The sequence below is a fragment of the Camelina sativa genome, chromosome 17 (genome assembly GCF_000633955.1).
Source record: "Camelina sativa cultivar DH55 chromosome 17, Cs, whole genome shotgun sequence".
Lineage (NCBI taxonomy): Eukaryota > Viridiplantae > Streptophyta > Magnoliopsida > Brassicales > Brassicaceae > Camelina > Camelina sativa.
The window spans coordinates 22,640,705-22,656,690 of NC_025701.1; the positions used below are offsets into that span (position 1 = coordinate 22,640,705).

At 31.8% G+C, this 15,986-nt stretch overlaps 3 protein-coding genes and 1 pseudogene across 3 annotated transcripts in view; all 4 read left to right on the plus strand.

The window, feature by feature from the left end:
* Positions 1-811, plus strand: part of LOC104759731 (probable ubiquitin-conjugating enzyme E2 31) — a 3,397-nt gene extending 2,586 nt beyond the window's left edge. Inside the window, exons 3-5 of the mRNA XM_019238985.1 lie at positions 289-350; positions 449-553; positions 668-811. Of these exons, the coding sequence (XP_019094530.1) occupies positions 289-350; positions 449-553; positions 668-811 (311 nt within the window). The remainder of the gene's footprint in view (positions 1-288; positions 351-448; positions 554-667) is intronic.
* Positions 3,187-5,262, plus strand: LOC104757869 (annotated as a pseudogene).
* Positions 9,588-11,247, plus strand: LOC109129938 (probable leucine-rich repeat receptor-like protein kinase At1g35710). The gene is made up of 2 exons (XM_019238986.1): positions 9,588-10,389; positions 10,463-11,247. Exons 1-2 carry the CDS (start codon positions 9,588-9,590, stop codon positions 11,245-11,247), a joined length of 1,587 nt encoding a protein of 528 aa, XP_019094531.1.
* On the plus strand, positions 11,241-12,626 carry LOC104759732 (probable leucine-rich repeat receptor-like protein kinase At1g35710). Its single transcript, XM_019239408.1, has 2 exons — positions 11,241-12,223; positions 12,306-12,626. The coding sequence occupies exons 1-2, from the start codon at positions 11,329-11,331 to the stop codon at positions 12,590-12,592; spliced, it is 1,182 nt and encodes a 393-aa protein (XP_019094953.1). The 5' UTR covers positions 11,241-11,328; the 3' UTR covers positions 12,593-12,626.

Sequence of the window (15,986 nt, forward strand, 5' to 3'; positions counted from 1 at the left end):
CAGATCTCTCCAAAAACTCCAAGAACAAGCCCAGAAAGTCACAAAAACGTTTCTCTCTCTTTTCTCTCTTTCTTTCACTAAGCGGCGACCAAATAACTCCCCAAAAACCCTTAAACTCGTCCTTAGACGCTTATAACACGATTTAGGGATTTAATTGAACCAAACCGAACCAATTCGGCAATTAATCAAACCGGCCGAACCCAGAAATTAGTGGTGTCGATCGATGCCACTAGAGTGTCGATCGACACTCCTTTCAAAATCACAAAATCCGGTTCGCGGATATTACAGTTGGTGGCATTTTTCAGATCCGCATTGAGTTTCCTAATGACTATCCTTTTAAACCACCCAAGGTAGGTTATATATTTATAAATATATTGTATTTTGATAGAGATTAACTTTCGTTTTTTAACTACAAAAGTAAATATTTTTTTTTTTCTTTCTTATATAGTTTACTTTCGAAACACGGATTTACCATCCAAATATCAATTCCAATGGATCGATTTGTCTTGACATTCTTAAAGACAAGTGGACTCCTTCTGTCACCGTTGAAAAGGTTCAAAAACTCTACTCAAATATTTTGTTTTTATATTGTTCACTTTGTGCTTTCTCATTATGTTTCATTGTCTTTCATCATTAAGTATTAATTTTGTTAATATATATACAACAGGTGCTCCTATCCATAACTTCACTATTGGCGGCCCCAAACCCAGATGATCCTCTTGTACCTGAGATTGGGAAGCAGTTTAAGAATGATAGATTCAAATTTGATCAGACAGCCCGAAAATGGACTGAACAACATGCTTATAAATAAGAACTTATATATATATAGTTGTTTTCGTCATATATCTCCTATTTATTAGCCATCAAAACTGTTTTCCTTTAATATGTTATTGTGTACTTCTCATATATCATAAATAAAAGTCATATTCTTCGTTTAGATTTTTAGTTCTCCTCAAAGTGAATATAAAATATTTGAATCGAAACAAGAATACTCATGCAAACAAACTCGAAGCTTGATTAAAACTTAAATAGTTGTTTTATTATTTCATATCTTAATTATTAACCATCAACTGATTCCTATCATATTTATCCGTTTCGATTTTTGTGACATTCTCTGTTTAGATTTTTGTTCTCTACAAAATAGTTGAATCGAAAAATGAATACTGGATCATAGCAAAACATTGAATCAGTATAATCGGTTCGATGAGTACTTAATTCTTTCCGTCTAAATTAAGTAATGTTTTATATTTTTGTGTTTGTTTCACAGAAAAAAAAATACTTGAGAAACAAGAAATGTTATAAGAGATAGTTTCTTATATACTATGTGTAAAAAAAACATAATTTCGAAGTAGGGAGAATTGTAAGACGTATCAAACAATTACTATAAGTTTATTTTTTTGTTAAATCCAAGGAAAAACGATTTGTATCCCATAGGAAATTTCATATAGCACCACAACTCCACAGAATTCAAACCTCGATCTTTGTCCACACAAATCAGAAGTTCTAGTACAGTATCCCCTAATATAAAAGTTCAAAACTTCAGAACACACAAACGTTAGATTTATTGGTTTATGACTTAAACCGATACTAAACCACCAACACTAAACCATAGTCAGCTCTCTGGTCAGATTCCATTGGGAGTAGCAAACTCTTCAGAGCTAACTAACTTGCAACTCGCCAAAAACAACTTCACTGGTTTCTTGCCTGAAAACATTTGCAAAGGTGGGAAGCTTCAGAAAATCTCATTAGATGATAATCACTTCGAAGGTCCTATCCCGAAAAACTTGAGATATTGCAAGAGCTTTTGGGGTTTATCCAGATCTTAATTTCATTGATATAAGCTAGGAGAAGAGTCGAAAGCTAGGTGCCTTGATCATGTCAAACAACAACATCATAGGTGTTATCCCACCAGAGACTTGGAACATGACACAACTAGTTGAGTTGGATCTGTCTACCAACAACCTCACTGGTGAGCTTCCAGAAGCAATTCAAAATCTCACAAGTTTGTCAAAGCTACTACTTAATGGGAATCAGTTATCTCGAAGAGTTCCTACATTTTTAAATTTCTTGACCAAGCTCAAGTCTCTAGACTTATCTTCAAAGATGTTCAATTCTCAGATCCCACAAACCTTTGACTCTTTTACTAACCTCCATCAGTTGACCCTAAGCATAAACAAATTTGATGGACGCATCCGCATACTAAAAAAGTTGACTCAGTTAACTTATCTTGATCTCAGCTACAACCAGCTCGATGGGGAAATCCCATCACAACTCAGCTACTTGCAGAGCCTCAACAAGCTCGACCTCTCACACAACAATCTCTCAAGTATCATTCCAAGTTTTCAGGTCATGAAACCGCTGACATACATCGATATATCAAACAATCAACTCGAGGGTCTGCTTCCAAACAATCTAGCGTTTCGAAACGCAACCGCAAATTCATTGGAGGGAAACAGAGGCTTATAAATCGTGCCCTATCACTTCCCAAGGGAAGAATGGTTTCCTAGGGAAGAATGGTTTCCTTGTGTTTTATTATTGATGTTGTGTCGTTAGTGTTTTATTATATGATCATCTGTTTTCATTATGGTGCTGATGTTGTAGATCGAGCTTGTTCTTTCATGGATCGGATCAGTCCCCAGTGATCTCGTTTCTTTGTTGGATCTAGACCAATCTTTTGTTTTTGCAATGATTTGATATTTTTTTGTTCAGATCAGTCAGTATTCAACTTTTTGATTGGGTATGATCATGTTGATACTGACAATGCTAACGTTCACACGACATCTTGATTGGTTGCTTTGATTCTCAAACTCACAGATCAGTCAGTAACTAGTTACTAAGCTTGATTAAAACTTATATAATTGTTTTCTTATTTCATATCCTAATTCTTAACCATCAACTGCCTCCTATCATATTTATCCGTTACGATTTTTATGACATTCTCCGTTAAGATTTTTGGTCTCTATAAAATCTATATATATATAAAGTTACATTTTACTCACTTCTGGTGCTGCCACGTCAGCAACCTCTGATTTAATTTTTAGGGCTTATTCTTAAAAACTTACCCATTAAACAGTTAATAACACTTACCCATTAACACTTGAAAGCCCAGATCAAATCCAAATTTGTTAGAACACTTGAAAGCCCAGATCAAACCCAAATTTGTTAGATGCCCTAACAACAACCGTATCTCCTACTCGCCGTTTTCGTATATGCGACTCTCAGACATTCGTTTCCTGCTTCATTCTATCCTCCTCGCATTTCACATTCTCGAGTTGCAATGGTTAGAAATGAAATAAATATTATTTCGCACTCCTCGACACCCTTAGCCTGCCCTCTCTTCAATTTCCATTGTAACGGGTCTGTGTTAAACGGAAATTTGTGTTGTTCAAAGCTCTCTCATCTAATGCTTAGCCCACTACTCATTACTTCAATTGAGGTAAGTCGAAGTCTTATATAGAGATGAAGCTAATCCTTCACCAACCACCACCGTCGTCTTCCTTGCCGGTTGTTACCTTATGCTCCGAATCGTGTGGTGTTGTCTTCCTCCTCCGTTGTGATTAGCTGTCTCAGCGGTGGTGGAGTTTCCTCCAATGAATCGTTTGTATCTACTCGCCGGTCTAAGTTGGATTGTGGTTTCACTGTGATTGCGAATTTGGTGAATCGGATCCAGCTGCTTGATATGTCTGTTAAGGCTTATCCGATTCAGCTAAGGATTCCATGAAACAGACGATTTTTCTTCTATGCTTGGACTCCTTCCTTCCGATCAATTTTCCATTTTCGTTACCATCTCCGAGCAGCCTCTCTATCATCTCCTTATCTCTCCCATCATCACCGAGTATATATTTTGAATCTATCTCTCTCTCTGTCTGATGACAATTTTGTTAATTTCTGGAACACTGTGGATTTAGGGATTTTGGTTTCTTTGTGGTTTTATTAGGTATACGTTGTGGAATGCGGAGTATCGTGTATCACTGAGGCAGAATTTTTATTTACCGGTTGATCCTAGAAAGGAGGAGGATCAGTCTTTCGAAGACGATGTTAGATTTGGTTCTAAGAAGGGAGTGGGTGAGGATTTAGGGAATTTGTTGAAGAATTAGAGAGACTGAGTCCTCAGGTGTTTCGAGACTTGTCACCTGAAGCGTTGAGTTATATTCTGCATTTGCAGTCTGAGTTATCTACCATGAAAGAGGTAATTGTCAAAGCTGATTATTTACAACAGAGCTTCCTGGTCTTTATACAAAAGCTTTATTTGTATAGATATGTAGTAACTGCTCTCATGATAAGCTATTATAGATTAGTGAATAGACAAGAGAAAGACTATTTCTGTTAGGTTACTGATAAAGTTTTATTCTTTTTGTTGATGGTTGATCTCTTCTTCGCCACTTCCCATCTGCAATTCCTTCCTCTACTCATCAGTTTATCTGGGTATGTTCTCTAATTCTCTAAAACCATATATTTCGATTTCATTGGTTTGGCTTTGGATCTTTGAAAGGGTTTTTGTGTTATTTGTTTTGAAGTTATCATCATGTTCATCCATTGAACTTTGTCAGCTCCGTTGCTTGACAACTGCTCGAGTCGTTGTTTTTTAGCGGCTCCTTTTGTGGGTTTATGTTATCAGCTGGATTTGTGGTAGTTACAGAGATAAGCTTAGAGATGGGTCATGCATTGTTTAGTTTTGATTCGATTCTTTAGTTTTAACCGGAAATGTTAAGTTCCGATCTGATACATGGTGTTGTTTTAAAATATTGAGTTCTGCTTCTTCTTTTCTTTTTTTTTTTAAAACGATAATGCCATCTCCTTCTTCTTTCGAAGCACTAATTTATTGTTTACATGTTTGCTTTTGGAATGTATTAATGGATTTTTTGTGTATTGGTGAAAAAGGTGAGACCTTTCTTGGTTTGTTTTGGAGCAAATTGATCACGCCCTTAAAGCGTTGAATAATAACTTAAATTGATACTGATGCTTGCTGGAAAAACATCAACACTGGACTCCATGGGATCGGGAACATGAGGAAAGAAGAATACTTAAGAGTCTGGGCCATGATGCCCCATACATGTGTAACTTAAATGATATTGACAACACATGCAAGAAGTGCTACCACTACAAGCTTATGGTCAAGTTCGTTTACATGATCTAAGAAAGAAAACAGATAATATATAACCATCTCATTGTTATCAAATCTATTTTATTTTCAGTTGTTTTATTTCTCAAAATCATGTATAACCTCCAGTTATATGAATTCCAATATCAATGTTTGTTCTATTAACAGTTTATTACGAACTTACTTTTTAAAATAAGTATAAAAATAACAAGGTCGTAAGCTAGAAAATGGATCAAACTCCTTCAAATGTGTTGTCCAAACAAATTTTTGAGTCCAAATAACTTTTAAAATAAATTAATAAGATAATTAACGGTGTATGACACGCACAACAGTACCTAATTCAAAATAAACCTAATTCAAAATAAATACTTATATTCAATCTATAACAATAAAGTGAGGTTAAATTTATCCCGTAATTTAGAAGATTTTTATATATAACCCGTAAAATAATTAGATCCGTAAAAGTTACAAGATGGTATACCACAGCTTAAATTGTATTATAAATAATTTATTTAATTAGATTTAGCCTGCAATAAGAAAATAATTACATTTTTAAATTGAATTAATAGCCCCAAATAAATAAAAATTCTACATACCAAACAGTATAGTTATTATCAAATATTAGAGTTTTAAAGGAAATTATAAATATATTGTATCTATATGTATATATATATAAATTTAAAATATGTTATTAAGTGTGATAAATTTCTAAATATATAAATTGTTTTAGGAAATTTTAACCAAAAATTGGTAGAGATATATTAGGAAATTGTTTTTTGTCTTTTGTGCAATTTTTAAGGAATTAACTTTGTAAATAAGTATAATTCAATGGTTAGAAAACAAAATGTACTTTGTAAATGTAGATTAGATAATTCAACAAAATTATACAGCATAGTGTTTTATTAACTTCCATTTAAATACTTTTCACTTGGGAAAAAAATTATGGGTTTTTTAGCAGCCAAACTAGAATTCTTAAAATAAACTTCTGGTTAGATTAAGTTAATATAATTACAGTTTCACTTTACCAAATTGTAAAACTTATGGAAAAAGAAATAAATAAATGATTTTAGAAATGTAAAACAGTATTTTCACAATTCTCTTATTAGTTACTTCTAAAGTTTTATACAGATTATTATGAACCAAATTCACAATAAAATTAATTGATTTGACTAATTACTATTTTATAACTTATGTTCCATTTAAATCAAATTCAGTTATTGTACAAGTTGTTGATTTAGTAGTAGTTGTTGTTGTTCCAACAGCTCCAGGTGGAACTGTTGCGGCTGAAAAGAAGGTGTTTGTTATTGTTGTTCTTGCAGTTGTCGAGAAGAAGGAATTGGTATTCTACTACTCCTCAAACATCAATTGCAGTTTATGAAACATTTGTTGAGGCGCTTCTTGCTAAACAAACATAATTTAAAGATCTACACAAAGCATTCCATAAACAAAAGTTAAAAAAAAAAATATGAAACAAAAAAACCAGAAACGACACAAACGAGAACAGCAATCCGCGCGGACACCCACCTATAAATTATAAATACACCAACTCTCACTCCCTCACTCACTTACTATGTATAATTATAACAAACATTGCTCCAACGAAATCATTACAATATCATGGTCTCTATAACATTGTGTAGTGCCCATGTTTTCATTGATTGTTATAGTAACAACTATATTATGTACTGAAATGATATATATTTAACAAATCAATTAGAAAATTTCTAAAATAAAATAAACAATTAAGATATATATATATAAATCCAACCCTTATCCCAACCGTTAGAAATTGCATTTAAAACCATATCCAAATAACACAATCACTAAACCATTCACAAACAATCCTCCAACAATTAATTAAATGTCAAACCAAAATAAACTTACGACAGATTACAACAACGCATCGGATAATGCAATAAACAATCCGAAAAACATATGAAAAATATTAAAATATGCAGCATTAACGTCTACAGCCACACATCAACTTATACTATACAAACAAAAATGTTCAAATAAGACTAAACATAGACACAACCGATTTTTGTAAACAAACCCAATCTCAGAGAAATTTAAAACCAAACTATTCAATAGATTATACTTAATCCAAAAAAAAGCATTTAAAACTGAAAACACTGATAAATAACAAACAAACCAAACCAACGAGCCCCAAAATAAAAAGAAAAACCAAATTTACATAAAAAATAAGCAATAAACAAAACAATCTTAAATACAACTAACCAATTAATACAGACGGTCAATGAACTAACCAAGGAGCACCAATTATCCACCACTGATGCAAAGCCAAAACAAAACCTTCCCAAAGGCGCCAAAAAAATTAAAGTTTTCTATATTGATACAATGAATGCTTTAAAAAGAAGAACGCTCATCAAAATAAGATCTACAAGCCTACTACTATCTTTTAGATTGAAATATTGATACACACCATTCCATCCAACAACCGGTATACGGCAAAGATGAATAAACACAACTACAAGACATGGGCTATTTCACAAAAGGATAAATACATCCTCAAATCAATAAAATTCAATCTAGACCCAAAACATCACTACATTTAAAGGCTTAAACGGATATTTGGGCCCAATCAATATAAGAATATATATATATATATATATAAGAATATATATATATATATAAACACTCAAATGTAAGTTAATTAAAAACCTAAAAACCTTAAAAAATATTACTAACTTACCAACTTTGTAACACAATCACAAAAAAGACAAACGGATAACAGGAAAAAAAAAACAATGCAAAAAAACAATTACATTCAGAAATTAACTTATACATCATAATCTACAAATATGCAATTTAAATAACTGAAAAACAAAACCAAATTTTAAAATAAACATAACTAATATAAAATAAAAATGTAAAACTACACAGTAAATTGTACTTAATGCAAGAAAAACAAGCAAGAAAGCCAAAATGACCATTTAAAAGAAAAACAAAACCACAAAAAAAATATAGCAACCAAAATATAAAGAGAGAATAACAAAACACTTTATAAATATCCACCAAAAAAACACATATCACACCCTAATCAAATTCCTGCGCTAAGCACGGGCCAAATATTAGATAATGATAAAATGACAAATAATAATACATTAATCACAATTCACAACTAATAACTACAGCAAAACAACAACTTTAAGTACACAATGTTAACTTCTCATAATTATTATTTAAAAAAACATTTAAAAAGCACAGAAGATGATCTCAAATTTTGAAAAGTAAAAAACACACTAAATTGTACTTACTGTCAAAAAAAAAAAAGGTTACAAACAACATAAGCACCCGAATCAAATACAAAAACAGACATAAAGATGAATTTACATAACTAAAAAATAATATATACAAAAAATCCAAAATACACCTTCATCTAACTTTCGCACGTAGTGCGGGTCAATTGCTAGTAGTTTAATAAAAAAATGAATATTGGATTTTAGCAAAAAAAAATGAATCAGTATAATTGGTTCGATGAGTACTTAATTCTTTCCATCTAAATTAAGTAATGTGGAGTATAGTGTTGTGTTTGTTTCACAGTAAAAATACTTGAAAAACAAGACATGTTATAGTAAGAGATAATTTCTATGTGTAAATAACACATAAATTTGAAGTAACCCGTATCAAACAATTACTATACGTTTTATTTTATTTTTGTTGGATTTCTAAATATACGTAACTTTTGGATAGCTAAAGCCTAAAATCTGTATGGATCTGTGTTCCTACAAAAAGCGTCACTACATTGAACAAATTTATATTTTGGTCAAATGGACAAAAATTCTAATTTTCAAATGTCTTTCCAATAAACATCTTTTACCCCAATAAAATTTATAATAATTTTTTTTCCGTTAGGAATATGTGAGGCACAGAAGTTAGAAGTAAATTTTTCAAAAAATAAAAATCAATTTTGAATATCACTAGAGTTTAATATGAAATATTTTCAAATTAAACGAATAACACCAAAACTAAAAGAAATTAAAGCAGGATGTACACATATCTTTTTTTTTTGTCATCTGGTAAAATAGCCAAAGAAAGAAAGTTACAAAGTCGCAAAGATAAAGAAATTAAAGCAGGATGTACACATATCTTATTTAATAACACTATTTTAATGCATAATTTATATTAAAAATTTAATAATTCGGATTGTTCATAAATTTAAATTTTATTACTTTATTGGATAATATATCTACACACCATTATCATTCCATCCATAATAATTAAAAAAAACTACACAGTTTGAGCTAATAAAATCCGTTATAAAAACTGCAGATTGTTCCAAAAAAGGAAGACTATATGAAACCGTTTACTTCAGAAAGAAAAAAACTTTCGAACACGACTACCTTAGACCTTTCTTTTCTTCTGGGAAACATATGCCAGTGACGAGTTAATGAGCATCACTCAAGTTTTATCATCAGTCACGAGTCTCTTCTGGACCAAATTCACTAGTATCTTCCAAAACACAATGACTTGCAAATTACTCCCAAACCTTGCTTACATTGATCTTAGCATTAACCGTTTCTCTGGAACCATTCCTCCTCAATTCGGAAACATCTCTAAACTCATCTACTTTGACCTCTCCACATACTACTTAACCGGAAAAATCCCACTTGAGCTTGGCAATTTGCGAAACCTCAAAACCCTCTATCTTGATAAAAACAAGTTAAACGGATCGATTCCATTTGAGATCGGTCTCTTAACCTCAGTTCAAGATATCGCCTTGTCTATCAATTCCCTATCTGGACCAATACCCTCTTCCATTGGAAATCTCACCAACTTGATAAACTTGTACCTCGATAGCAATTCTTTTTCGAGTCCACTTCCTTCCGAGATTGGAAACTTACCCAACCTTGTTGAGTTAGAGCTTAATACAAACAACCTGTCTGGACCAATACCCTCTTCCATTGGAAATCTCACCAACTTGGTAAACTTGTACCTCTATACCAATTCTTTCTCGGGTCCACTTCCTTCTGAGATTGGAAACTTACCCAACCTTGTTGAGTTAGAGCTTAATACAAACAACCTGTCTGGACGAATACCCTCTTCCATTGGAAACCTAACCTACTTGGTAAAGCTGTACCTTTATATCAACTCTTTCTCGGGTCCACTTCCTTCTGAGATTGGAAACTTACCCAATCTTGTTGAGTTAGACCTTACTGAAAACAGCTTCTCTGGCCAAATCCCTTCCAGTTTCAGAGAGTTGAAGAAATTAATCCTTCTTAACATGTTTGACAATCAACTTTCCGGCAAAATCCCCCCTGAGATCGGTGACATGACCAGCCTAAATAACCTTGACCTTTCTACAAATAACCTTTACTGGTTCAATTCCTTCTTCATTAGGAAATCTCAAGAACTTGACGGGTCTTTCTCTTCATCAAAATTATCTAACTGGTGTCATACCCCCGGAACTAGGCAACATGGAATTTATAACTAACTTGCAACTCGCCAAAAACAACTTCACTGGTTTCTTGCCTGAAAACATTTGCAAAGGTGGGAAGCTTCAGAAACTCTCATTAGATGATAATCACTTCGAAGGTCCTATCCCGAAAAACTTGAGAGATTGCAAGAGCTTGATCAGAGCAAGATTCATAGGGAACAGATTCATTGGAGATCTTTCTGAAGCTTTTGGGGTTTACCCACATCTTGATTTCATTGATCTCAGCCATAACAAATTCCATGGAGAGATTTCAGGCAACTGGGGGAAGAGTCGAAAGCTAAGTGCCTTGATCATGTCAAACAACAACATCACAGGTGTTATCCCACCAGAGATTTGGAACATGACACAACTAGTTGAGCTGGATCTGTCTACCAACACCCTCGCTGGTGAGCTTCAAGAAGGAATTGGAAATCTCACAGGTTTGTCGAAGCTGCTACTTAATGGGAATCAGTTATCTGGGAGAGTTCCTGCAGGTTTAAGTTTCTTAACCAAGCTCGAGTCTCTGGACTTATCTTCGAATAGATTCAACTCTCAGATCTCACAAACCTTTGACTCCTTTACTAACCTCCATCACATGAACCTGAGCAGAAACAAATTTGATGGACACATTCCCAGATTAACAAAGCTTGTTCAGTTAACTTATCTTGATCTCAGCTTTAACCAGCTCGACGGAGAAATCCCATCATAACTCAGCTACTTGCAGAGCCTCGACAAGCTCGACCTCTCACACAACAATCTTTCAGGTATCATTCCAACAAGTTTCAAGGTCATGAAAGCGCTGACATACATCGATATATCAAACAATCAACTCGAGGGTCCACTTCCAGACAATCCATCATTTCGAAACGCAACAGCAGATTCATTGGAGGGAAACAGAGGCTTATGCAGTAATATTCCTACACAAAGGTTGAAATCATGCCCTATTACTTCCCGAGGGAAGAATGGCTTCCTTGTGTTTTGGATCCTAGGAGCACTCGTCATTCTCTCTATATGCGCAGGGATATTTACCTACTACCTTCGGAAACGAAAACAGAAAAATGGAAACAACAACTCAGATGATGAAACTGGAGAGACTTTGTCCATCTTTTGCTATGATGGCAAAATCAAATACCAAGATATCATCCAATCCACACACGAATTTGATCCAAGATACCTGATCGGAATCGGAGGATACGGCAAAGTCTACAAAGCAAACCTCCCAGGTGCAATCGTAGCCGTTAAAAAGCTACACCAGACGATGGACGAAGAGATGTCAAAGCCGGTGGTGAAACAAGAGTTCCTAAACGAGGTAAGAGCATTAACAGAGATCCGTCACCGCAACGTGGTGAAGCTCTTCGGCTTCTGCTCCCACCGCCGCCACACTTTTCTGATCTACGAGTACATGGAAAAGGGAAGTTTAAACAAAATTTTAGCTGACGACGAAGAGGCGAAGCAGCTCAACTGGACCAAAAGGATCAACATCATGAAAGGTGTGGCGTACGCGTTATCGTATATGCACCACGACAGCTCAATTCCGATCGTCCACTGTGATATTAGCAGCGGCAACATCCTTCTCGATAATGATTACGAAGCTAAGATCTCCGATTTCGGCACAGCGAAGCTTCTCAAAATGGATTCCTCCAATTGGTCCGCCGTTGCCGGAACCTACGGCTACGTCGCTCCAGGTAAATCTAAAATCAATGAAATTAAAATCCCTAATTTCGAATTTGAAATTGACATAATTGTTTCTGGAAAACTTCTCAACAGAATTGGCTTACACGATGAAAGCGACGGAGAAATGCGATCTGTATAGCTTCGGAGTTCTGACGCTGGAAGTGGTAAAGGGGAAACATCCGGGAGATTTGGTCTCGACTTTGTCTTCGCTTCCGAGAAAAACTCTGTCGCTAAGAAGCATTTTCGATGAACGATTACCGGAACCAGAGGCAGAGGTTAGAGAGAAGCTCGTGAAGATGGTGGAAGTGGCTTTATCGTGCTTACAAGCAGATCCACAATCTCGGCCAACAGTGTTATCAATTTCCACAGCGTTTTCTTAGAACTCTCCACCATCACTTTCTTTAGACTGAACACTTTTGGTTCCTTTTTTTTTTATTATTATTATTATTATCTTACGTTTTTTTTTTTTCAAACTATTATCTTGCGTTTATCGATGCATTTAGAACATCTCCAACCCTACTCTATCTATATATACATTTTTCAAGTACATTTAGCAAATAAATCTTAAAATTACCACCTATTTACAAGATTGCCATTGGCATTAATTATTAATTTGTTTTTCATTTAGTTAATTAATATTAAGTTTCTATTTTTGAAAACAAGATTTCTCATCCTAAATAAATTTCCAAAATAATTGGAACCACTCTCTTTAACATTAGTATTAATTAATATTAAGTTTCCAATTTTACAAAACAATATTTTCTCCATACACAAATTTCCTAAACAATCGGTCTAACCAAAAAACGAATTGATTTTCGATCTTAGAGGAAGATCTGTGGCCGAGATTTCTGATCTCAACGCATTGATTTCCCCCTAAAATAAATGTTCAAAATCAAATATAAAATATATCATTCAAAAAAACTAACAATATGATTTTTAAAAGTAACAAACATATTTACCATTTAATTTGATATCTTATTTAAAAAATAATAATAAAATATAAAAGATATTGTTTGCTAACAGATTTATTTTTATTTTGTATTACGTATTTAAAAATAATTTTTACTTTCACGGGTTTCATATGATGAGTTTTTGTGGATTAAAAATCTTTGAATATGTTATCTGACCCGCCTAGCATGGCGGGTTTGGAATATAGACCCAACACTAAAACTATTAGTTTATCTCATATATACTATAGATTTGTAATCATAGTTTTAAAAATTAACTTATAAATTATTTAGTATATAAACTACAAAATATTACACATACTATAACACATTTTTAATATTCCAAAAAAAAAATACACATAAAAATATACACTAACATATTATATAGGCATATACCTCTGTTTAATTATAGAGAACAAAACAAATCTAGAATTTTATATTCTATCTAATAACAAATTTAATGTAATTAGGTTATAAACTTTATAAAATGTAAGATGAAAAAAATTCTTAAAAAAATTCTAAATTAATTAGAAAAAAAGTTAATTAATTGAAAATTTGAAAACTAAATAAATTAAAAATATTATTTAAAATACAATAATTTATAACTTAGTTTCGCGGTGTACCGCGGGTGAAATCCTAGTTTTAGAGTTAAATCTCTATTATAGATTAACATTTACTCCAACACTACTCTATATTTTACTCTAAAATAAAGAAAATAATAGGATTGAAGGAAAACAATGTTCTATTTTTGAGTTACTCTATTTTAGAGAAAAAAATAGAGATATACACTGGACATGGTCTTAGTAGTTTAACATTTTCTTTAGATAATGGTTTTCATAACTAGGAGACTGCTACTTTGATTTTACGGGTTAGTTTGAATCGGTTAGTTCGATTATTAGTTAACCGAAACAAAATTAGAAAGATGCCAAATATACCGAAAATAAATTTAGTTCGAATTGATTGGATTTTTGGTTAATTAGTTATTACTGTCAAAACCAAAATTAACCAAATTTCTTTTAGTTCTGATTAAATCAGTCATTTTGTTTAAATTTCGAATTCTCAATTATATTCATGGTATTGGTGAAAACCGATTTATCTTTGATGAAAAACTTTTTTTTTTTTGTATAATCCCCTTATAATAAAACGGAAGTACACAACATTTTTTTGTAGACTATAAAATTTTAATAAGTTGATTACAAATAAGTTATAGATTAATTGATATATTAATTGGTTACAAGTTAAATAGTGGGTGCAACCTTAATTTCATTTCCGAAGATTTTATTACTACAGTACGTTATTTCCAAAAATCTTAAAGAAAATAATTCTTTGATATCTTATAACTTATCATATTAATTTTCTTTATTAAATTATTCATCAAATAAAATTATTTGATATCTAACTTAACATATTAATTTGTTAATTATCATTATGCTTCACCTCTCCTTTTTATATATGAGTCTATTTTGTGAAACAAATAAATTATCAGATTATTTTTATAATTAAAAAAAGTTTTATTTCTGGATATACCATAAGTTGAATTTTAAAAAACAAATATAAATGATTCAATCTATAAAATATTTAAGTTTTAGTAATATTATTCTTTAAAAATAATATCTATTGAATTAAAAATTTTACTGAGTAACGGGTCAAAATTTGAATATTTAAATTCAATTTCATACTTTTGTTGAATTTTATAAATTTATAAAATATAATAAACATTAAATAATGTATACTAATACTACCCCTTTTGATATACCCCTTTTCAAAAATACCCTCTTTTCTGGCCATTTTTATTTTTGCCCTCTTTTAATTTTTAATGACCATTTTACCCTTAGATGAAAATTATTTTATTCAATAAAAAGAAAAACAAAATTTTCCCGCCAAAAAATTTCCGACATATTTTCCCGCCAAAAAATTTTCGAAAAAATTTTCCCGCCAAAAATTTTTTTGTCAAAAAAATTTTGATAAAAAATTTCGACAAAAAAATTTTCCCGCCAAAATTTTTCCCGCAAAAAAAAATTTACAAGGTTTTTAAAAGGCTTTATAAGATTTCTACCTTATAAAGGCCTTATAAACACCTTGTAAAGGCTTTTACAAGATATTTTAAAGAGTTTTAAAAGGTTTTTTAAACAACTTGTAAACGCTTTTACAAGATTTTTAAAAGGTTTTTAAAAGGTTTTAAAAGGTTTTTAAAAGGTTCTCAAATAGTTTTTAAAAAGATTTTTAAAAGGTTTTTAAACATCTTGTAAACGCTTTTACAATGTTTTTAAAAACCTTGTAAAAGTTTTTATAAGATTTTTAAAAGCATTTACAAGCTTTTTAAAAGCATTTACAAGCTTTTTAAAAGCATTTACAAGCTTTTTAAAAGCATTTACAAGGTTTTTAAAAGCGTTTACAATGTGTTTAAAAACCTTTTAAAAGCATTTACAAGCTTTTTAAAAGCATTTACAAGCTTTTTAAAAGCATTTACAAGGTTTTTAAAAGCGTTTACAATGTGTTTAAAAACCTTTTAAAAGCATTTACAAGCTTTTTAAAAGCATTTACAAGCTTTTTAAAAGCATTTACAAGGTTTTTAAAAGCGTTTACAATGTGTTTAAAAACCTTTTAAAAGCATTTACAAGCTTTTTAAAAGCATTTACAAGCTTTTTAAAAGCATTTACAAGGTTTTTAAAAGCGTTTACAATGTGTTTAAAAACCTTGTAAACGTTTTTAAACTTTTAAAAACGTTTACAATGTTTTTAAAAGGTATAAATTTTAATATTTTTGGCGGGAAAAATTTTCGATTTTGGCGGGAAATTTTTTTTTTTGGCGGGAAAAATTATTTTTT

What these genes read in the sequence shown, in the direction of transcription:
- LOC109129938 (XM_019238986.1), top strand. Translation starts at nt 9,588, where the DNA reads ATGACTTGCAAATTACTCCCAAACCTTGCTTACATTGATCTTAGCATT. An exon ending in CAAAATCCCCCCTGAGATCG is followed by an intron (nt 10,390 to 10,462) that starts GTGACATGACCA and finishes CTTCTTCATTAG; the next exon opens with GAAATCTCAAGAACTTGACG.
- LOC104759732 (XM_019239408.1), top strand. Translation starts at nt 11,329, where the DNA reads ATGAAAGCGCTGACATACATCGATATATCAAACAATCAACTCGAGGGT. An exon ending in CTACGGCTACGTCGCTCCAG is followed by an intron (nt 12,224 to 12,305) that starts GTAAATCTAAAA and finishes ACTTCTCAACAG; the next exon opens with AATTGGCTTACACGATGAAA.